This window comes from Sparus aurata, chromosome 11, assembly GCF_900880675.1.
Source record: "Sparus aurata chromosome 11, fSpaAur1.1, whole genome shotgun sequence".
In the NCBI taxonomy this organism is placed as follows: domain Eukaryota; kingdom Metazoa; phylum Chordata; class Actinopteri; order Spariformes; family Sparidae; genus Sparus; species Sparus aurata.
In genome coordinates, this window is record NC_044197.1 from 13,684,605 (window position 1) to 13,708,898 (window position 24,294).

Sequence of the window (24,294 nt, forward strand, 5' to 3'; positions counted from 1 at the left end):
ATGACTCACTTTCAAAATGTATAATATCTAGAAATAATATGTACACAACACAAATAAAGTTTAAACAACAAATGTTCAAACACAGAAAGCTTTTTTTGTGAAAATCATGGGTTTGAGAAAAATAAAACCCTGCGCCTGTATAATCACTCCGTAAATAAATCAATGACAACAAAGTGGCATCAAAGACATTTAAAAAAGGCATTAAAATGTACAGTTGACAGGCAAATGTTCACCCTCATATTGTCTGAAAGGTCATCAGTCACAGTGGAATCAATTTGCCTCTCATTACCTCTAAAAATTGAGGGAGTTTGAAAAGACAAAAAAACATAACTAAAGGTTTTCTACACAATACATTAGAACATATGTAGAGATGTTTGTAGTTGAGATGTATGGTCCCGAGACAATACAAATCAGCAAAGATGATAGCAGGCATTTACAGATGGTTCCCATTTAATCCTTTGGGAGAGGTCTTCTGAAAAGCAGTATGTGTGGCTCTGGAGAGTGAAGCAAAGAAGAGAGCGTCAGCTCATCCACAGTACAGCAGTTACACCATACAGTGTCATTCACAAGCTGTGATTCACATGTATATAACTTTCAGCTCAGTCTAATGGCACATGCTAGGAGCTAGGATATGTTTCATGTCCACATGAATACAGCACACACAGGCTGACATACAGGTGCTGTAACTGATGCCTCTTCTTCATGTATGTATGTTTGTGAAACCCTATGTGGCAAACTACAACGCAGGAAATGGCTTGCTCAATACAGCAAAAAAATATTCTTAGTCATGATGTGACTAGAACAAGATATGGAGGCCAGAACATCCCTGCAGCTGTACAGCACTATCAAAAAAATGCAGCTTTTTGCAATTGGCCATGCTGCAATTTTAATAATGTTGTGATCAGTCATGCAGCACTAAAAATGGCAGACTACAGAGTCTTCCTATGCAAAAATGCATTCTGAAGTAATGTGGTAAATTAAAATGAGGCTTCAGCAGTCTGAGCGAGGAATACCAAGAAAGTATTTTCCAAAAGTATAAAATTCCATAATTAAACTTCTCTGAACAGTGTTTCCTGGCTGAGCGGCGTGGTAGTACTGTTTGCAAAGAGTTAATGTATAACTAAATGTTTGACTTTGGAAATATACATTTAGGGCCGTCACAATCCCATCACCAAACAAATTATACAATAATAAAATATCCATAGAAAATGTGTAAAGAAAAACGATATTAATGATGTTTACTATGAGTTTTGTCTCTATTGTGGCAAATAAACTGCCCTCTCAATATGAGTGTAGGTAAGTATAGAGAGAATTTTTTAATAAAAGTAAAAAAATACATAAAAATAATTAAAAAGGACAAGAAAACAACAATTACAGAGGCCTTACATCTTAGAAGGATTATTCACATGATATTAAGGAGTGGGACGATATGAAATTTCACTATTCACTAGCCACTTTTATCCTGTCTAGCATAATTGTAATTCACTATATTATCCAGATAATCATCAAAAATATTTGGAAAACTGAACTAAACTTGCATGAAAAATGACTTGAATCACATTTTTTTGTGTGATAGACAAACAAACAATCAGAATCTAACATAAGTAAGCACAAGTCACAAAGTTGAATAAAAGAAATAAATAGCGGTACCCTCATCTCGGTCAATTTTAGCGTGAATCTATAGTATTTACTCACATCTACATGCGGCTCTAATGTGCACACCACACCATCTTTAGCTTTGGGCCTAGGTAATTCAAAATAAATCAGGGAGCCAATATACCCCATGTAGGTCAGCAGGCTAGACAGCTTTTTCAAGACAGTCATGTATAGATATTTACAATTGTCTAAATTCATGATTATCCAAGTATAGAAAAAAATCTACATAATCAACAGCTTACTATGAGTGTATTTAATGGCCATCCACAATAAAATCTTAAGGTGTCCCATCATTATTATTAACATGATTCAACTGCCCTGTACCTATTTGATTTGACTAAACAAGAATGCTGAAACCATGATACGTTACAATGCATTTTTGCACAGATTAAGGACTGTAGATTGTTTCCCTCTTGTTGACACTGTAGAAAATTATCTTCATTCCAGTCAGTATGGACAAAATGATTGATTACATTGACCAGTAACTCTTTTAACAAACATTAAAGCTTGTGAGCACTGTTTTAAGACCATACTTTGGAAAAATGTGAACCTATCCCTTGAAAATGCAAAAAAATATTTTTTTTATGGGGGGGGGGGTTGTAATCAAAAGCAAAAAACAAACAGCTTTATACAGATTAACTTGCTTATATTAGCAGGACCCTTCATAGTGGCCACCTTTACATATCAGGCCACTGTTCTGGGGACCTCATTCCCCCTCTGAAGACAGGATGTTTGTTCAGTTATGGAAATATAAATCATCCAATACATATTTCTAAAACAATACTGTAAATATTGCCTTTCTGAGTTTGAATTTATTTTCCTAAACTACGCATTGAAGTGAAGTCTACAGTTCTTCACCTGGTTTGTGGATCATGTAGTGGATCCAGCCCTGGCTCTGCTGCACCCCGATTCCTCTCCACTCGTCTTCCGTCATCAGGTGGGAGGAGGGCACCAGCTTAGACAGCTGCTTGGGAAGCACGACATGCCTATGGGAAGATAAATACATGATAAACTGTCAACATAGAGCCGTTGACGTTGGGCCTCACAAAAAATGTCTACCAAAAGGACAGTCAAGCAGTAAACATCGAGGAAGACAAGTATCTGGTAGCTTCAGACCTCAGTTAGCGATGATAACGAGTAAGTTAATGAACGTTTCGGTTTAATTTGTCGACTTTAATAATACAGCTGCAGGGATGTCACCCGTACAACGTCAAACAAACCGGTTTGAACATTGACCATAACGTCGGGGTAGCGGTTAGCATGGCTAGCATTGGGTTGTTTAGAATGCTGTTAACACCAGACAGTTAAAATCCTAGCATAATTGTAAACTAAATCACCTTCTCAGTCCTGTCTCTAACTGGCGTAAATCCCGAAGTATCAAAGTATCAAAGAAGTTGACAACAGACGCCCATGTTATGATGAGCCACGTAGCTAACCTAACCAATCTGTGATTTAAGCTAACGTTCCCAGACTTTTGAAAACATGGACTCCAGGAGCGTTTATCATACCTGTACTCGAACTCCTCATCGTTGTACTTGTCGGAATAGTAAATTTGCTTTTTCGACATCTTCAATTGACGATAGTGAGTAAAGCTGAAGCCCAGAAAGTTGTTTTTGGGTGATGTTAACTGAGCAGCTCACGAACTTAGCTTCTGAAGAGCGCAACGGGCTGCTGTCATCTGCCGCTGTTTTCACAGGATAATTCAAACCCCAACGGCTGGCCGCATTCACCGGATTGGTCCAGGCAGCGGCACGTGGACGTCTCGTCTAATTAGATCGTGTATGGTTGAGAAGAAGATGCACTTGGCTGCGAAAGCACTTCTATTCAACGAGGAAGCACAGTGGTTGTGTGCTTCCCTGTACGTTCATTAGAAACATACATTCTAGCTATTATCGTAAGTTTTAGTTTTGTAGCATACAGTTCAAATGGGTATTAGACGTCTGAATGGAAGATATCTGATGTATTCTGAAAAATGTTTCTGGAGAGCGAAAGGAGGCTCAGTGAGAGGTCTTCGCCTCTTTATTATCTCCGCTCCTTTGCGACTCCCCCTGCCTTCGTCCCCGGGCTGCAGGAGGCAAAACAAGAGTGGTGCAAGAGATTCCCACTCAGTGGTGCTGAGATGAGATGAGATGAGATGAGATGAGTCAGTGCTAGGATAATATTGACCATGGAGCTTACACATTGTAAAGCAAAGCTAAAGGTGCACTATGTAGTTTTGGGGAAGGCATTTTAATCAGCAGAGAAATATATTCATGTATATCTAAACAAACTAGATAAACAAACTCTCTTTGTTTTCATGAGTGAATAAACTGAATAAACAAACTGACCTTAAAGGACAACACAATTTCAAAATTCAAACTTACTTTGCTTATATTTGACGGACATTGTCGCTACACTGTATTCTTGGGGATCTCTTTTCCTCTGAGAACGGCAATAATCAGTTATTGAAAAGAAGTAATATTTTGAGTTTGTATTATTACCTCATTCATGTCCAACTATCCATTGTCTATAACCGCTTTTCTTTTTCTGGAGCTGATCCCAGCTGACATTGGGCCAGCCAGCTCATCACAGGGCTGATTCATTCATACTAAAAATATTAACATTCTCAGTTTGAATTTCTTCTCCAAACCCACATAGGGCCCCTTTAAGCAATCAAGAATGAAAAAAATATGTAACTGGAAAACTTATAGAATAGAGCATTTACAAATATATAAATGTAGCATTTGTTTTGACAAATGTCACCTTTCATCTAATTTTTCCAGTTTACACTTGATGATACTGTATTTTTCTCCTGTAGTCTCTTCACTTTCTGCTGCTGTTTCCCCTTTTAATTTGATTGCAATTATAGAGCATCGTATAAAACACAATATAACTGATGTGGAGTAAATTATGCTGATTTGCCTGACAACATTGGTTCTTCTAAGAGACCAAAGGATCATAACTGCAAAAATATAGCTGGTATATGGGCTATTTATTAGAAATCTATGATTTTTTATAATACAACATTAAGAGTTATGAATGTATTAGTTACTTATAATTGCTCCTTAGAGCAGATCTTATTAAAATATTATTTTATTATTTATGTTTTTCGACTGATTTGAGGTGGAAAACAATTTATAACTGTGTTAAATCTGATTAAAGTCATTTCACATTTATAAAGCAACATTATGTAGAAATAAGCATTTTGTGTGATCTGGCACCCCCACAGTTTCTGAGTGCAACACTACTGTCGTTAATACAAATCGCAGGTCTGTAATAGTTTGTCAGACATAATGTAGGTGCTAACTACAAACAAAACTCATTACGTTATAACAATGTTAAATGTTGAAAACTTGTATGTTGAAGTAAACATGTATGTAACGCTGTGATCCGACCCTCTCGCTGAAGTTACATAGTGCAGAAACAAGTAATGGGTGGGGAGTGGCTGAGACCGAGACACCATTCATCTTGTTACAGGACACTGTACCATCAGCATGATTTGAAGCTGTTAGTTTAAGGTAAAAATTTACATATTGTTGCTTTAATTTTTCATTTTGAAACATTTTGGAATATTTTCCAATCAAGCCAAACATATCTGTCTTATTTCTATTTGATATATTTCTGCTAACTTTGCTCTGCTAATAGATTTTATTCTTGATATTTCAATACTGTTCTGACGTCAAATTAGACTATACACCAAAAACTGCCTCAGTCACCTGCGATATTTTCTTCTGAGGCTTGACACAAATACATTACTCCCTCCGATCAATGATTTGTGAGTACACTGAAAACAAACCCTCTCTTTACATTTTAACCACACAGTATAGTTTGAGCTCTCTGTGCTGCCAGTAACCTATGCTGTTGTTCTTAATTGTAATCACTGTTGTCAAGGTAATGGCTGCTAATGAGCGGTGTTGTATTTGCAGCGTGACTTGTTCCACTTGTGTATGCAAACTGCCCAAGTCAGGAGGTGAATCTGTTAACTCCTCAAATACAGAAAGTCACAGTGTAATTGACTTAACTGTGAAGTATCAGCATTTAAAACATCTTCAGACAATTGCTCTTGCATCTGTCAGTTTGGTTTGAGGTAATAAGGTAATAGTAAAGTGTATTGGCCGATCAGCTATTTGTTTTGTGTCAGACGAGGGGACAGAACGCAGTGAGGAGGTTTGGCTTCTCGTGCATCTGTCAACATGCACTGATTCCATCTGGTTTATCAGTAACTTGTACAAACAAGTTAAAGCAAACAAACAAGAAGTGATTGGCTGTTTGGAGGAAGGTGGGATGTCAGTGGCGGTGGTATGATAGCCTCTCTGATGGTCATTTGTTTGTGCGTGTGTAGGTGTTTCAGCTGGAACTACAGCTCCTTTGATCGAAGTCAGTCTTTCTCCATATAGGTAAGCTTCCTTCCTCTGATGCCTTTTTAAATAACCTGGTTTAGTAATGCTGCATTCAGGGTACTGCACAGTTTGAACATAATGAGTGTTGTTTTTACCTTCTGTGCTGTTATTGAGTCGGATTTTGTTAGATGGACCACAGGATTTTACACCGCTCTCCAGACTGACTACGGAGCGAAACAAGATGTAATGACTTGCTTTATTGAGTTGAAACAATTGACAGGAACATAATGAGCCTTTTCCTCGTCTGCGTAGGTGGCGTTCTTCAGTCAGCGGATTACTCCTGTCCTTTTGCTTAACAGATGACCCTGACTGTTATTTCACAATCAATGCAGACATCATTCACAGATGTTTGCTTTTGACCCTGTACTTTTAGCATTTAATGTCACCTTTTCTCTTATTTATTCTCCCAAACTGAATAACCTCTGTGGCTATGGCGAATCATTCCAGACACAGGGTGACAACAGCTTCCTTTTTTTGAACACCTTGCACTCTCTCCCACCTGATCCGGACACCACAGAGGGAAAATAAAAGTCCCACAGTTCAAATCCCTACTTAACCCACTTTGTGCGTCACACTGAGAATCCCGGCCACTGATGCATACCTTACATTCCCTTTGTGCCAGGCGGAATTGTAAGTGAAAATAGTGAACTAAAAATGAGAGTGGAAAAGGATTCCAACAAGGAATGGAAAGGCATGAGGGAGGGGACGAGGACGGCATGGGGAGCTAAAAGGATCGTGCTGAGATGGCTGATTGCTCTCCGGGGAGGCGGACGGGAGGGAGGTTAGGAGGAGACTTCAGACAGATGGGACAGGATGGATGTTTTCAGGGACATAGTCCCCATGAGTGTGGCTGCATTGTTGTCTTTGTTAAGTTTGTGTCTTTTGTCAGGACGAAAGTAATTACACACACACACCCACACACACAAACACACACACACACACACACACACACACACACACACACACACGCATACATGCATCACATCACACATGATACACTTCAATTAATTGGATGACACTCATGCCCTCTTACTCGCATTCTGAATCAATGTTTTAGTAACTGTATTGACTCCGCCAAGGAGGTTATGTTTCCAGCCATGTCTGTTTGTTTGTTGGTTGGTTGGTTTATGAGCAGGATTGCACAAAAAGTAAGGAATAGATTTCCACAAAACTTGGATGTGGGGATGGATCTCAGCCTAGAATAAACCCCATGAACCTTTTATGCAGATCTGGATAAAGGGACAGATCAAGGAATGTTACAACAATTTCTTCAGTTTCTGTGGGATTTTAATGATATTCACAATTATCACATAATATGTTAAGAAATTCAATGAAAAACTATTATTCGGTGCACCTAAAATATATGCGGATGCACCAAACTTTTAGACGAACCAGTTCAACCAGTGTGAAAAAATTGTCTGGAGCCTTTATTAAAAGAACATCTTTAAAAAGCTTAAAGCTTATTTATGGTTTTACAGAACATGACATAACATGTATTTACGGAGACTAATTATGGCAAATGCTTATTGCAAATTTGCAAAATGTAGAGACAGATCAAACACAAAACACGGTGATAAATTGAAAATACAAAATAGATTAATAGTGGGGACCAAAAACTGGGCAACCATCTCAACCCCACTTCATACCTGAAACCAATCTTCCCAGAGTGATGTAATCTAAACTATAACCTTAATATCACATTTTTTTCTGATAGCATTGTTCAGTCCGAAAGATTTCTAATGTTACTTCAGCTAACCTAATCTAAAGATAACGTACACTGACACAGGTAATTCACTGGCAGAGCCTCCTTTATATTGAAGAAAAGGAGGTGCTCTGTAGAGTGTGTGTGTGTGTGCGTGCGTGTGTGTGTGTGTGTGTGTGTGTGTGTGTCTGAGAGCAGGGTGGTTCAGGCAGATGTGTTTTAGCTAATAGAGTCTGAGAGCAGCCAGGCAAGGCAGGGCTAATAGACCCAATGACATCATACAGAGTGAGAGAGAGAGAGAGAGAGAGACTGGGAGCATGCGAGCGAGCCTGCCTAAGGCAGTGAGAGGAAGCAGGCCAGCTCAGACGCTGAGGAGAGTGGCATGAGAGTGGGACAGTATGTGTGCGTGACCGGGAGAGGACAGACAGCGCTCAGTTGACAAGGATATAGGACTCCACCTGGAAGATTTTCCATCTAGTTTTCTACCCTTCATCCATTATACCTCTCCCCCCCTCCCCTCCCCCCTTCCCCTTTCCTCCCCCTCATCCTCTGGTAGTTATCCCCCCCTCAGCTCCTGCTTCAGGCGGCTCCTCCGGGCATGCTCCTTAAGCCAAAGTATGGCCGCTTTCGCAACGAGTCTGTGACCTCCTCTGACGACCTGATGCAGAGCCTAGCCATGAGCGGCAAAGTTGTGGCCACACCGGTGGGCCCTTCTTCCACCCCAAGCCTCCCTCTGCCTCCTCTGGATCCCAGTGACAGATCATCCTCAGCAGCTGGTGCTGCAGCCCTGGCCGACTCCCCTTCTCTGGATGGGGAACAGGATGCCACCACTACCTTCTGCATGCTCATCCCTAAGATGCCCCAATGGAAGTTTTCTAACTCCCTGCTCAGCCGGAGCCCCTCCAACTCCAGCTCCAGCTCTAGCTCTAGCAAGGACTCGGGCAAGGCAGCAGCGGCTCCCTCCCAGGCCTCAGTCTCTCTTTCTTCGTCTTCTCAGAGGGCGACCAGTGTGGCTTCAGCTAGTGGCCCAGTGGCCAGTCTCGCAGCTGTGCTTAACTCCTGTGATCCTGTTTGCGTCACCCCATGTTCCCTGCAGGCCATCCGAGGGCAGAGAGCAATTGCAGCGGCACACTCTGCCAGTCAAGGGGGCCACATCTTTGGGGCCACAGAGGCCATGGCGAGCCCTGGAAGTTCCAGCAGCTCCAGGTCCGGAATGAACCGCAGGACGAGGGTTGAAGGCATGTGGCTGGGTGGAGAGGACTTCACCCAGAAGGGTAGCTTCATCCACAAACCCTCTCAAGGCTGGCTGCACCCTGACAAGAAGATTGTAGGACCAGGGGCCTCTTATATAGTCAGGGTAAGTCAGTGGCAACTTTTTTATTGTTGTTGTTGCGTACATTGTTAAGGCGCATCCTCTTAAATCAGGGTTTGTTGTGAAATAACTTTTCTTTCTCTGGTGCCCAGATATTAATTAACTCCTCACAGGACTCGGTGAACCACATGATCCCATTTAAAGGTTGCTCTCTCTGGGTGGGAAACAAAAGGACACCACAGTGCCAGGCAGTTTGTTATGCAGCTCATGTGGCGCGGGCTAGGGGAATACATAATTTGATCCAGATAGATGGCTTGGTGTGGCTGCCGGGAGACTGCGTCAGGATAGCACACACACAGGCGTCAGGGTGGAGAAAGATAGAGCATGGAATTATGTACCCAGGCTGGAGTCGGGATCATTATTTATTTTTGCTGCACTGTTTACCATATGCAACATGTACTATACTTAAAAACAACACCCATCTATATCTATACTAAATGTCTGCATATCAGCTCCCATTGTGAGCTTGTGGGAGTGGTGTTCTTTGTGAGGGTTCAGGATTGTTTACATTCACTCGAGGCAGTGATTTCGCCCGTTCAGTGTGATTTACAATCCCTCAGAAGAGTCGGTTCCAATCTCTATCATCAGGCAGTGTCATCATAGTGCGTTTTAATGACAAAGAGAGCAAAAAATTCTGTGTGTTATTGTTATTCAAAATAAAATTAGGGGACAAAAAGAAAGTGGATGGCACAGAGAGAGACAACAATGATCGAGAATAAAAAAAAATAAAAAAAAAAGGAAGTTGTGACCCCTGATGAAACATCTTGACTCAGAACCGTGCTTATGATTTGTTTTTTAACAAAGGGTTACCAACCCGAGCAGACTGCTTGACGTCAATGTCAATGATCTCCCCTCCACGCCTGTTCACCTCCGCCCCTCTTGCACTGCTCTCCCCCTTCCACCTCCTCCTCCTCCTCTTCCTCCTTCTCCTCCAGAAACTAATGATATGGCTCTTGATTAGCTCCGTCTGGGGCCCGAGCACACGTTCTAATGGTATTATACAGGCACCATTCATTCCTATATTCAATTACAGTTAATCACAGTCATTTGCATCATGTGATGCCGGAGAGGACGGTATGGGAGGGGTCCAATGATGATCAGCTCTCATCACCGTGCAGGGTTTTCCCAGATACATAACATAATAAGTGCTGCTCTGATATTTGATTGATATCTCGGTTAATTGACCTTTTAACAGCTTATCTGGAGATGCATTGCAATCATTTTAGATGTAAGCTAATGTTTGAGACGCATTCCCTCACAGCTAAAGCAGCACTACACGTGCAATCCAGTGGTAAATCTGTGCAAGGGAGGAGTGTATGTATTAGTGTCAAAGTGACAGTAGATTTCTGCTGTGCTGTGCCATTTTTAATCAGCATAGCGACCATAGTGCACAGCTCTCTCTCTCCCTCTATTTCTGTGTCAGTGCCTCCCCCGTCTCTCAGTCACACGCAGTCACTCCTCTGCTGGGAAAGACACAAATATGATTCTTCGTATTGGTTCCCTCCTTTACACTTTCTCTTTGTTAGGCTCTGTGACAGCCAAGACATTGCGGCAGCCATCAAACAAAGCCCTGCAGCTGCCGAAGCAGCCACACACTGCTATCATTTTATAATGTCTTTAAAAACCTGAATGTCTGTAATATAGCTTTTTAGTTGCCGTTGGTGCAGTTTCCAGACAGGTCTTTTCAAGGTGCAGTGAGTTCATTATGTGGTCTGAAATCTGCCATGAGCCGTTCACAACAGTATGAAATTAGAAGGAACTTTCCTGTCCACCACATGAAAAATGCACTTTGGTGTTACCGCTCCCAACCAAAGAAGACAAGGCTATACGTTGCTGATGCTGTTTGGCAACACCCAGTTGTCAGTATCTGCTCAATCCGTTCATACACAACAGGCATGCCAGGCATCCTTGACCTTGCCCAGCAAAATGAGAAAATATTAGCTAACACACTTGGTTTAGGACATTTTCTGCATTCATAAACAATAAAACAAGCTGTCATGTATCTCAAAGAAGGCAGCCAAGATGCAACAAAGTTTGAACGGCAGAGTTATTAAATTTCTGAGGAATGCTTCTTGGAAAGCCTATGTCCCTGTAGTCCTTGGAAGAGTGTGCTGGAGACTCGGCCAAAAGGATAGGAGTGCAGATTGGGTGACAGAAGAGGGGATGCGTTGTATCAGCAGATGAGTGTGTGACAATGGGGGCATTGGCAGAGAGAGGGGAAGAAAAAAGAGAGAGACAATTTTCCTGATGGAAGACTTCCCCCCATCTCCAAATCTGGTTAGAAGGTTCATTAAGCTCCAAGGCTCAAAGGTTGCTCTCGCTCGCTCTCTCTCTCTCCTTCTTTCTCTCTCTCTTCCATGTTGTCCGTCTGCTGTTTGTGGCAGTTACTAACAATCCTGGAAACTGCACTAGATATGAGTGAGCCAAAGGATGTAAATTATGTGGCACCAAATTAGTTTCCCACAGAGTCCATAAATCTGAAACACACATGTATTTGCTGAAGCCTTTTACCTCATTGAATTTTGTATGAGATTTAAAGGAAACCCTTCCTCCTTTCCTTCAGTGTGGTTTTATAGGTACTTGAGAGTTAAAAAGCCCAAAGTCTGCACCAGCAGAAGCTCCTCTCTCCCACAGAAGACACTGCCCCTGAAATACCTTGTCAGTGGTCCCCACTTTAATTCTGTGACTTTGTGACATCACACTATGTCACCTTGTCACACATTTGATGATGTATGGCTTTTATTCGCAGTAGAAGGGAAGCTAAATGGAAGCTGAAACATAGTAGAGCCGACCAGAGACACGGTGAGCAGTGCTGGCTCAGGCTTGTATAATCTGACCAATCAGAGCAAACTGGGCATTCAGGAGGTGGGGCCTTAAAGAGACAGGAGCTAAAACAGAGCATTCCAGACAGAAGGCGAATACAGTGCTGCTCCACGGTACAATATAAGAAAATGTATCTGTGTTTTGAGCATGTAAACAGAATGTAAGCATATAAACCTATTCTAGTACTAACCCATGGTAAAGTTATGAACCTGGAATTTCTTCGAACAGGTAAAAAACAGCAAAGCAGTAGCTTATAATTTCAAAATCAGTGGTCACATTTAAATCAATGCTGTAAAAGTGCTACAGTCAGAAGGGTATTCTTCTCATATGCTTATTATATGAACGTTACATTATACCAAGGCAGTAGACAGTGTGAAGGCTGTTTTTTTGAGTAATCCCCAAAAATGTGAAAACTAATTTCACATGATTCTAAAGTCTTTGAGAATTCACTCGCATGTTGGATGAATGTTTTAATTACAGCCCTGCATCTTAGTGTATAGATATAACAGAAATGTAAAGACGTAAACCTCACAGTCTTAATGCAGATACATCCACGGCATCCTCACACACAGTGATTGTATCCACAAACACGCTCACACCCTTATCATCCCCCTGAGGCCCAAGACGCTGCCTTTTGTCCATGATTTGGAGCTTTTAGTGCCACTAATCTAGTCAAGGTGCCATTAGCACCTCAACCTGACAGCCATCAGGAAGCTTCTCAGCTGGCTGCTACCAGCTGGAGTACACTTTAATGGCCTCTATGTGGATTTGAGTTAGATCTGGATGTACTGATATGAATAGTCATGTGTACCAATTGACAATTACATAAATAGTCTTTTGTTTGTCTTAAGATTTTTGCAAGCACTTGTGAGTGACAGTATCATGTGATAGTAGTATAGTGAAAAACAAAGCAAAACATCAACATACCTAACAATTACAGGAACAGTCAGCTTGGTAGTACTTCATATCTCACAGTGAGCACAATAACCTCAACCCTCAGGAGAGAATAAAGAAGAGGAAAAAATACATAAAAGAGTAAAAAACATATGATTCAATGGGATCTTATTTGGGGATATCTGGGCAGATGATCTTCCCTGCATAGATGAAGAAAGGCCCCCATATCTTTTTATATTTCTTGGGAGCCCTTCATGTATTAAAACATACACACTGTGCTTACTGTGCAAATTAGTGTACTCGTGAAGCGGGGTAATCTTTTTGCAGTGTTGACTCTTGTTGTAATCCTACATTTTTGAAATAACTAATTTTTTTATTTTTTTAATAAAAAAACGTTAATACCTGCACAACTGAAAAATTGTCACTACTGAATTAACAATATGTCACACATCAAGTTCAAAGTCATATTGAAAGTAGCATCTAATCTCCACCAAAATCTGTCACATTTTAAAACTTGTTTGTCTTTTTGCAGTACATGGGCTGCATTGAAGTACTGAAGTCGATGCGTTCCCTGGACTTCAACACGCGGACTCAGGTGACGAGGTAAGCCGGTGACCATCTCTATTGGTAGTGACGAGTCAGGAGGATTTGATCCAAGATGTATAGGATTTACTGAAGTATCAGGTATCAAATTACTTACAATGGTGTGTCAGTGCTGGACTGTGAGATTGTCATTTTCCTATTATCATGTCAATTAGAGTAGGTGAATGACAAAAAGTCACACCTGTAGCGTGTTTCATCGACATCAACACAATTTTGAAATCCGAGTTGTTCATTACATCAAACCCAGCTCGGTCAGCTGCAGTGCCAATGCAAGTTTAAAAAATGTGAATCAACGTGGTGTTTGTCCCAGTTAAGAGACAAACAAAACTACTGTGTATGTGCTCAGTGGCACAGGGGCTGCAGGTTCATGTATAAAACCTCAGGGGCCTAAATATGTTTCTGCCGGCGTGTTTTCATGCCCCACATGTGATGTTATTGTCATAAAAGCAGGGTTCTTCGCGATCCTCAGCCTCATGGGAGAATCACGCTCCCCCTGCTCCATCCTCCCGGTCTCTCACCCTCCTCTCTCTCCTTTGCGATCGATCGGCGGTAACTGGAGCCCGCCGTGCATTCAAGGCTTAAGTGCAGGGGGAGGAGGAGGCAGCAGAGATGGAGTGATAGAGAGGGAGATCTATTATTGATGATGCTTGCTAATGACCGTGGAAAGCTGCAGTGGTCCCCATGAACGCGCCCTGCTTGATAATGTCTGCGGTTGTAACTTCTTGAGGAGGAGGAGGAGGAGGAGGAGGAGGAGAGTTCAAAACAGAAACATTAGCAAAGGGAGAAACCATACGAAGAGTAAGCTGTAGTATGACATCATTACGTTCTAGTGCATTGATGGTAAATGCTTTTTTTGTTTTTGAGCCCTTGTGGTTTTGACTTTATATTTAGTTTTCATCGTGCTTGCCCTTATGTTCACCGCAGCATGTATTAGGCAGTATTTCAATAACAGACTTTCCAAATGAAGACACAAAGCCCGGGTTTCTGACTCCTTGGGGAACATGGTACCGGCCATCTGTCCCACAAGACTAAAAAAATCAATGATTCACTGTCTTAATCAAATCTAGCAAACAAACGGTACTTTAAAGGGGCACTTTGTAGTTTTGGAGAAGAAGTTCAAACTCAGAATTTGAATGTTTACAATATCAATGAGGTAGAAACACAAACTCTTTTTCCCATAACCGAATAAAGAAGCTGTTCTCTGAGGAAAATAAGGTCCAGAACACTTTTTGAAGCTAGAAAGGAGGCAGGGTCTACAAAATATATTTGGTCATTTAAGGTCAGTTTGTAAAACTAAAAACTAAGAGAGGTCATGTATTTTGTTGAGGCGTAAAAAATCAGTCAATGAAGATCATCCTCTTCTGAGTTTTCTACCTCAAAACTACAGAGTGCACCTTTAAAGTCAGAGCCTTTATTATGCATCCAAAGATGGCCTTTCTTTTCTTTTCCCTTCTTTTCTTCACTTTTTTACAGCTCGCTGATGTTTAGTCACAAAAAAACATTCAGTGTGTCAGAATTTCAAAAATGCACTTCAGCTGCTGGAGCTGAAGACGGTGCGTTGACCCAGCAGCACCCTATGTGTCATCGTGTTAAACAGCAACATTGCCGATAATGAGGCCTGGCATTTTATAGCAGAGGAGATGTCGAGGCTGCAGACAAAAACAACAACAACAACAACAGCCCATCTCTCTCCTCCCTCTCCTCCCTCCTCCTGCCCCCTCTGCCCTCTCATCAGCATGAGTCATTCCAACATCGTGGTGTTTTTTCAAAAACCCCTGAGAAGACCTTTACTCGAGACGGGGCCCGGGACGCGGCTTTTTAAATATTTACGAGCCACTTGATAGGGGCAGCTGGGTTCTTGACTGCTGTCCCCACTGTCCCCTGGCAGCGAGAGCACGAGCCTCAAATCCACATTATGCCTCACTCACACCATCACACACGCATGCACACACACACGCACAGGGGACAGAAGCTTTAAATGCCCATTAGGCAGCCGTTCCCAGGAGTTATGGCAGCCTCACTGCAAAGTGGTAACAAATCTGCGCAGAGAATCACACTGTGGAAAATAAAGGTGAATAATGGTGCCGTAAAGAAGCAGAAGATTATGTGGAACTGCACAGATGCTACACACTTTATTTTGGCTCAAATAATGATCCAACAGGGACTTAAATATGAGTCTGATAAACACTGTTGGCGATGGCAGATGCTTTCTTTGTAAGCTCAGTGAACAACAGTGGTAAGGCATTTTTACAAAACAACAAACCTTCTGGAAACCTTTTCTTGACCTTTGAACTGTGATGGGTCTGTGGCCTTTAACCTCAGCCTGAGGGGAGGGAACACAGAGCTTCTGTTCATGTTTAACCTCAGCTTTTTCCATCATTGTGATGCAGCAGCTTTTTTAAAACACCGGCTCAACGTGTAGAAACCCCTAATCTCAGTTTATCACCTCAGATTGTTGCCACTGGGTCGTTAGTATTCAGGCGCACAGTTAACTGAAATCAGTGTGAATGTTCGATTATACATGTGTCCCTGTAGCCATTTGATCAGTGGCCAGTGTGTCCCACTATAGTCTGACCTTTGACCTCTGCTCATTCCCCTAACTAGGGAAGCCATCAACAGGCTGTGTGAGGCTGTGCCAGGCGGAAAGGGAGCATGGAGGAAGAAGGTTAATAGTAAAATTTAATCCTACTGTGCATGTTTCATTATCTACATTATTTTTCATTATTGTTATCACATGCAATATGTATTTTTTTTCCTGCTGGGGAACAACATGAAGTTGTTGCACAGTGATTTAAAAAAACTCAAGACTGTCTATGAAACTGACTTTGGTACACATGACACCTCGTGTGATTCTCCCTGAATTATAGGATATCATAAGGGTTATGATAAATGACACGTTTTAGAGTTACATTTTTTATTTCAATTAATGTAAAATAACGTGATTGTATTTCCACTGTATTTTTTTTGTCTCTCCTTCACAAAGGCCCTGAACAAAGCTCTCCAGTCTGTCATGGGGAAGAGTAACTTGCGATTTGCAGGCATGAGTATCGCAGTCAATATTTCCATAGATGGCCTCAGTCTGCTCATCCCCACCACACGACAGGTATGCCGCTAAACCACCAAGTTCACCTGTCCGCTGAAATTAATGATTAGTTGTATTTTTACGACTTTTTAATTCCTAATCTACTTATATATTTTCTTTTTTAATAGAAGCATTGAGAGACTTCAAACTACATTTCTTTGTAAAACTTTGTGTTGTAAAAAATTGATACATTAATCTTGTATCATTAAAGAATTTCTTACTTTTGGGTTATAGAAAAGAATTTCACTGCTCCACAGTGAATGATTTTCAGAGGTGTTTTCCAAAATGGGAAAAATAGTAATTATTGTGTGGTTATACTAAACTTCAACTGCAATTACTAAAGTGTCATTGAAATGTTGAAACTTTGTGGTCTATATTATCCACATGATCTGATGATAAAATACAAAAGCAGTGGTGGAGGGTAATTCGATTACCTCTACTTTTACTTGAGTAATTATATTTTATGCTACTTTAAACTTCTACTCCAATGCAAACTATTTAAGGGCATGTAATGTACTTTGAACTTTGCTACATTCATTTGATAGCTTTAGTTTTACTTTTCAAATTTAGATTAATAATACAGAGGATAAATCAGCTAATAAATGCTGATGTATTGTTATAGGGTAAGTTAACCAACAGCGCATAAAGTCATTCAAATTAGCCTTACCTTTAAAAGCTGCTACATTAAAGTTAGACACACATTAATGCATCACTAATCATAATCATAAATAAGTGATATACATGATATAAATGAGACACTTGTGATACTTTGAAATGGGCCCTTTTACTATAATTTGATGCTAATCCTTTTGTACTTTTACTTGATTATGAATGACTTGTAACAGTATTTTTACAGTGTAGTTATGTCAAACCTCCGCCTCTGTTTTCTCCACTTGTCTCCATCAGGTGATCGCGCACCATCCCATGCAGTCCATCTCGTTTGCCTCTGGGGGAGACACAGTGAGTGCAGCGTTAAATTGCACCCTCTATGTTGTTGTTGTTGTTGCTGTTGTTGTTGTTGGTGTGGAAATGGATCTTTTGGCAGACTGCACATATCTGACTAGACTCCATTCTTCTGGTTTCCTATCTCGTGACCAAAGAATCAATGGGAGCTTTAATTCAGTTACATAGGTCTAATCCATCTGCTCTAATTGAATGTTTCCTCCTGTCTGCTGCAGGACACGCCTGATTATGTTGCGTATGTGGCCAAAGACCCAGTGAATCAGAGAGGTATGCCCCTAAAAAAAAGTTTCTGCTTTTTAAACATGCTACATTATAGCATATCGTCTATTTAGGAACAAAATCACTCTCCGAACAAGTTATGTATGGCAGGTGGAAAAACCATCTTCTTTTGTTTTTGTCCCCTCCAGCGTGTCACATCCTGGAGTGCGCGGATGGTTTAGCCCAGGGTGTTATCAGCACCATTGGCCAGGCCTTCGAGTTGCAGTTCAAACAGTATCTGCACAGTCCACCCAAAACCATGGCGTCCATGGAGAGGTAACGTGCCGAGAGTTTTTGCCACCATCAGCCTTATATGTGACATCCTGCCTCATCATGGATTTGCATCTCCCTACAGCATGATACCAAAAAATAATTTTACACTACTTGTAGAATATAAAAATCAATACGACTTGTGCAGTGCATAAATCTTTAAAGGAACAGTTGACCCAAAAATGAAATTTCAATCAGATCGATGGAAAGTCGGGTGAATTTTTGGAGCCAACAAAACATTGATGGAGCTTCACAGCAAAAAAGTGTTGCAGCATTCTCCTAAACAACTGAAGTAGATGGGGATATTAAAACGGCTCCGTTCAACTCACTGGGAGTAATTCAAGTCTCTAGAAGCCCCGAGGTCCCAAATTGATTTGAAGTGAGTTTAATTATGCCCTTCTTTAAGCAAGAAATCTTCACTGTAGCTACTAAGATAAAAAAAAGTTAGCACACACCCCATCTGAAGGGGGGGTACCAGCTCAACCACCCTTGATGGTTGTAAATATTGACCTTTCAAATCAATTTGAGAACTCAGGGCTTCTGGAGGCTTGGATTTCAGATTACATCGCACAAGCTGAATAAAGTCCCCATCTACTTCAGGTTTTTCAGGAGAAGGCTCTAAGTCTGTTTTAATATAAAGCCCCAGAAATGTTTTGCGAAGAACAAAACTTCGCCCCACTTTCAACAAAATGTGGGTGAGTAGATGATAACTGAACTTTCATTTTTCTGTGAACTTATCTTTTGAACTTGACACTTGCGGCAAACTTCAGGGAAGAATCAAATGCTATTTTGGGATGACTGACACCCAGAGGAAGAGAAAGAGGCAATGGTTTTATGTATCAGTCATACTTGGACACAAACACTGACCGGGCATCTAAGTTACATTCTCCACCTCAAAAACCTGATCTACTGGACAACTCTCAGATTCCTTTGGTATTTATCACAAAGAGACATGATAGTTTGTTCTTGTATTACCTCAAAATCCATCTTATAATATCGATCCTCACAGATCTTTTCAGCCCCTTCAACCAAGCCTCAGGTGTTGCACTGAATGCCACTGCAAGACACAGGAGGAACTTCAGACTGTTTTCTATTCTGGCTGCAAATGAACGATTTCCTGCTGCCAGCAGCTCTGAGGATCTATATAGACCTCCATCAGATTCAGATAGATCACTTTCGGAAGTGGAGATGTCATTTGATCAGACTGAATCCATTTGAGAACCCAGATCATTAGGGTAACTATTAATATCACTATAAAAAGTAATGATGAAAACATAATTAGAAGCATAATTAATGTTTAGATTACAGAAGTTGTGGTATTGATTATGTACGTATTTAGACATTCAGTTGAAGTTGTGGACCAGCATAGAATACATAACCTCACTCACAGTATACACCCGTGTTGTTCTCTAGGTCTGTCAGGACAGAAGAGCCGATGTGGGGGGAGGAGGAGGACTTCTCGGATCATGATTATTACAACAGCATCCCGGGGAAGGAGCCTCCTATCGGGGGAGTGGTGGACTCCAGGCTCAGGTCGAGTGGAGCCCTGCTGGGTCACATCCACACCCAACCACAGTGCAAGACGGCAGCACAGGTGAGTCTACGGGCGTGACTTTGGTTGGGAGGGTCAGGTCGTGGATCTAGTTGTGGTAGCACTGGCGTAGATTTCAAGAAGGACACAGTGGACAGTTGATATTTAGTAGTTTTATGGCAATATATACTTTATATATTTTTGATAAATACATTAAACAATTATGAAGTGCTTGAGTTTACTAGTAGGTTATGGAAGGGCTGGGTGATAAGGAAAAAAATTCAATATCTGGATATTTTTGACCAAATTCCTTCTTATCAATATTGTGAAACTGTTGTAGGGATGACTGTTGGTAGCTTCACAAAAATATCAAAGTGGCTGTATGCAAGAATTAAGAATAGTTTAAAACATAAAGAAAATAACTGAACATACCTACCACAGATGTTATGATGTCTATATTTTGTGTTGCCGAGATATCTACTTAAGTTAGCATGCTAACCGGCCAGCTGCGGCCCCTCCTGGTCCGAAGCTCCTGTTCTATCGATGTAAACACCAACAGTGTCGTGGTGCCCGGTCTCCCAGTCTGAACCACTAGCTGCATGGCTGACTGAGCTAACTTGCTACTGGCAGCTACAGTTAGCAGCAGTTAGCAGTTACAGGTGGACTATTCATACATATTGCACCTCTAACGTAATAATGAGATTTTTGGATAAATAAATAATCATCAGTGGTGTGGATATAATGCATAACTGGGTTAAGACATGTATCCGAACAACCAGTCTGGTATGTTCAGAAAATGACTTCAGTTTATTGTAATGCAGCCTTAAAAAAACAGGAAAAGCCAACACTTATGCTATATTACCATTTAACACTTTCAAATATTATATTGTCTCATATCACAATATCACCCAGCCCTAGTCAACCCCAATGTTGAAATAATACCTACGCCCTTGTGTTGTAGACTTTGCCTGCCAGTGCTGCTAACAGTGTGAGTGTGAGATGCTACATTACCATCTGACATTATCACAGATGTAATCAAATCTACATCTGGTCATTATCAAGTAATGCACGACTAACCTTTACCCGAAAACTACAGCCATACCTCCCTCATAAACCAGTGACTGATGTGTTTTTCTGCTCCATCCTCGTATTGTTTACATGGAATTACACACCAGGAGCATGAAAATATACTCCATAACTGTCCTCCTGATGTGCCTGCACCGTAATTGCCAAAGATAGATGAGATTAGATAAAGAGCCCTGAGCTCCTTTGCTGCTCTACCGGGTGAGAGAAATCATCGCTCTCTCCCTGCAGCTTATTTTCTACATATGCTGTAGCTTATGTTTCAAAATAGAGTGCTTCAAAACTGCATTATGTTGGGACAAGACACGAGAGAGTCGTCCATTCAGGTATGAAGATACAAATGTGTTTAGGATGTGTTCTTCTGGTCTGTCTGTGGGTTTGCAGACGGGGTCTCCTGCTAGGAGGGATCAGGCATTTTATCCCCCTGGCCAGCTGTGCTATGAACTTCACTGGGACACTGAGACGACGGGCGGCTCAGGTGAGACACCCTGTGGTGGTACACAAGTATAACATCTGGAACATTTTCTCTTAGAGAGAGAGTATCAGAGAAGATTTATCACCTTAGTTGATACAGAGCCTGAGTGTTTAGCAGACAAAAGGTTTTAATGGAGAATAAACTGGATGTTTTCTGGAAGGACTTGAGGGGTGAGTCTACTTTTCTCTCTTTTGAACGGGGTTCAAGTCCAGTCGTCACCTCACTTTGTGCCCTGAATGACACTTACTCGCCTTCTGGCACTGTGTTTGCACCCTTCTCAAGATCACCCTGATAGAATTAAGATTCTTAGGGATCTTTGGAATCGGGACAGCCTTCCAGATAAAAGACTTGGCTCGAGACACAATAGGAGGGAGGTTTGGAGCGTCCTCAAGATTCTCGGCATTCCATTCGTATTATTAGGATAGTTAATCTTCACAGACTATTTTTATTAAATTTAGGGAGGAATGCAGTGCAGACCATCGCCTTCTTTTTAGGATACAAAGAGGATTTATTTCCAAAGGTTTCTGTAATGGTCCTCATCTCAGGAGAAATCCTTGATTTGATTTCAATAACATTAAAAAACAATATTAACAAGTTATTCAGCCTTTTAATCTTTTAAAAATGATATAAATATTCACCACTTTCATTGTATTGGCATAGAAATACTGTTATAACGAGGTTAGAATATAGATAACTAGGCCTCATTTATTATCCATTAAATGTACTGTACTTTTATTTAGGTTAGTGTGTCATCCAGTGGTAGAAGAGGTATGCTGTAACTATGGAGCTGTCTTCTAATTGGTGGCTGTATGCAATAGGTCTTTAATTATGCAGCATTATCAGCATTTCACATCCACTTTATATTTATTGTATTTTGCCTCATAATTGTAGCTTATTTATGGAAATAAACCACACCATTACTGTGTGTTGTCAATATTTATGTCAATATTTAAAGTTATGACCACTAGAGGGCGACAGAAAATAAGAAAAAATTCACACACACAAAGAACATGTTAACATGTCTTAAGAGTAAACTTAAGCTTAACTTAAAGCTCATGCACATGAAGGAAATATAGATATGTAAATGTATGTGTATTGAGAACTCTTGGTTTTCCTCAGGTCTGACATCAGATGGGTACCTGTGTGCAGACGGTCAGCCACCAGGCAGCAAAGATTACGAGGAGCATCAGTATGTCAACACCCAGACCTTGGAGAATCTGAATTCCTGGGGTCCTGAAGGATACAGAGGGGCCAGGGCACCCGACAGTCCCAAGAAGGACCTCTTTGACATGAGTAAGTCTTGAGAGTTAGAGGGACACATTCTGACTGATATAGTAAGGATAAACTCACTTTTTGTATTTGAAAATATTGTGGTCTAGTGACCACACTTGTATTTGTGAAACTTGTCTCTGTAGGGCCCTTTGAGGATGCCCTGAAGCTCCACGAGGCCTGTGGCGGAGCTGTCGGGTCCGGTGTGTCTGCTGCAGCCGGAGGTGTCCACGTCCTGGAGGACCAGTGGCCTAGCCCTCCACGCCGTCGAGCCCCTGTAGCTCCAAATGAAGAGCAGCTCCGCAGGGAGCCGTGGTACCACAGCCGTATGAGTAGACGGGACGCAGAGAGACTCCTGGTCCGGGACGGAGATTTCCTGGTGCGGGAGAGCACCACCAACCCGGGACAGTATGTGCTGACCGGCATGCACTGTGGCCTGCCCAAACACCTACTGCTGGTTGACCCAGAGGGAGTGGTGAGTCTGAGTCCTCAAGTTAATAGAGGAAAATAATTAAAATAGTCATACTTATTGTAGCTTCTTTGCAGAGTATTTTTTCTTTGTCTAATCCTGGAAACACTCTTTGCTATCCATCTAGGTCCGAACCAAAGACATGTTATTTGAGAGCATAAGTCACCTCATCTCATACCACCTGAAGAACGAGCTGCCTATTGTGGCAGCAGAGAGTGAGCTGCACCTCAAACAGGTGGTCAGGAGGAAACAGTGAGCCACCTGGCCCTGCATGGGACGGTAAGCATGCTGTATACAACCTGTGTAAGGGATACTTACAATGATGTACTGTTTGAAAAAGAAGATGTCAGGGAGGCATGGTTTAAGCTCCTATAAAATACTGTATGTTAAGAAGAATTTGATTGGTTGAAGTCCTATAAAAAAATGCATGTTTTAAAGAAAATATACTCTATAAACTCCATTAACTACTGTAAATGTAAACATCATAACGACTGTCTTCTGTTTTTCACAGGTGATTTTTTTGAGTTCCCATGTAAAAACCACAGACACACAAATATGGAAACATTTATCCCAGATGGATATTTATCAGGAACAAAGGACACCAGTGATACTTTATTTCCATGAACCATTCTGCTAAGGAGGAGGGTGAGGCATCTGACATCTTCTTGTACTTTCGCTGCCTTTTGCCGACCAGGATGGACAGAACTGTCCCTCATCTGTCATAAACTTCTCAGCATGCAGCTGTCAAGCTAACAAACCAACCAGAATCCACAGTTTGACTCAGAGCCAAGAAAACCGTCAAAAAACGAAAGCCACGACTGTTTCAAGAGGACCCGCCTTCAGGAGATCACATGTGGATTGTGTCCTACTATGCCTGTAATAGTGAAGTGCTTCCACTGCAGCATGGCTCAGCCGACCAGTCGGTCACAGGTTGTCCACCGAACAAATAATGGACATCGCCAGAACAAATCTGTCACTTTTTATCTGGTACAGATACTGTTTAGAAAACAAAACAAAAGATGTCAGGTTACTCTCAGTGGTTCATTTCTGGAAAAAAAGCAAGAAATGAAAATACTGTGACTCCAAGAGGCAGTTGAAGAAATGTCTGTTTCATTGGAATGTAAAGACAGTTTGTTGCTACATGTGCACAGGTCTGCAGCACCTGACTCTTCGATGGCACAATGGACTCGCGCTGAACGTGATTCAGCGCTGGATTTATATAACAGCCACACATTCTTCTGCCTTTTCTTCTTCTTTTTCGTTTGTCTCTCGATGATAATTGAGGCTCTAAATCTCACTTTTGAAAAAAAAAACATGCATTCCTCATATCTATAGATCATGGAAGGTGAGAACGACAGTGCTTGCAATAACTATTTAAATGCCGTTGTAGAGAGGATCACAAGTTACTTGTTTTATTATTTTGAGATAACAAAGATAATTTCTTTGTGATAGCAGGTTAATTTGT

At 41.3% G+C, this 24,294-nt stretch overlaps 2 protein-coding genes across 5 annotated transcripts; one reads left to right on the forward strand and one right to left on the reverse strand.

The window, feature by feature from the left end:
• Nucleotides 1-174: 174 nt before the first annotated feature.
• cks2 (CDC28 protein kinase regulatory subunit 2) lies at nt 175-3,367 on the reverse strand. The gene is made up of 3 exons (XM_030434276.1): nt 3,165-3,367; nt 2,515-2,642; nt 175-494 (listed from the first exon to the last, which is right to left on the reverse strand). Exons 1-3 carry the CDS (start codon nt 3,221-3,223, stop codon nt 451-453), a joined length of 231 nt encoding a protein of 76 aa, XP_030290136.1. The 5' UTR covers nt 3,224-3,367; the 3' UTR covers nt 175-450.
• On the forward strand, nt 2,672-24,289 carry shc2 (SHC (Src homology 2 domain containing) transforming protein 2). 4 transcript variants are annotated; one of them, XM_030434270.1, is made up of 15 exons: nt 2,672-2,793; nt 5,978-6,032; nt 8,294-9,094; nt 13,359-13,429; nt 16,034-16,094; nt 16,413-16,532; nt 17,418-17,471; nt 17,690-17,741; nt 17,882-18,008; nt 19,416-19,596; nt 21,001-21,094; nt 22,211-22,384; nt 22,507-22,835; nt 22,957-23,108; nt 23,341-24,289. In XM_030434270.1, exons 3-14 carry the CDS (start codon nt 8,336-8,338, stop codon nt 23,083-23,085), a joined length of 2,151 nt encoding a protein of 716 aa, XP_030290130.1. In that variant the 5' UTR covers nt 2,672-2,793; nt 5,978-6,032; nt 8,294-8,335; the 3' UTR covers nt 23,086-23,108; nt 23,341-24,289. The 4 variants fall into 4 exon arrangements, with proteins under 4 accessions (XP_030290130.1, XP_030290132.1, XP_030290133.1 ...); XM_030434273.1 differs by having other exon boundaries at nt 2,676-2,793; nt 8,834-9,094; XM_030434272.1 differs by lacking the exon at nt 5,978-6,032 and having other exon boundaries at nt 2,674-2,793.
• The last annotated feature ends 5 nt before the right edge of the window (nt 24,290-24,294 follow it).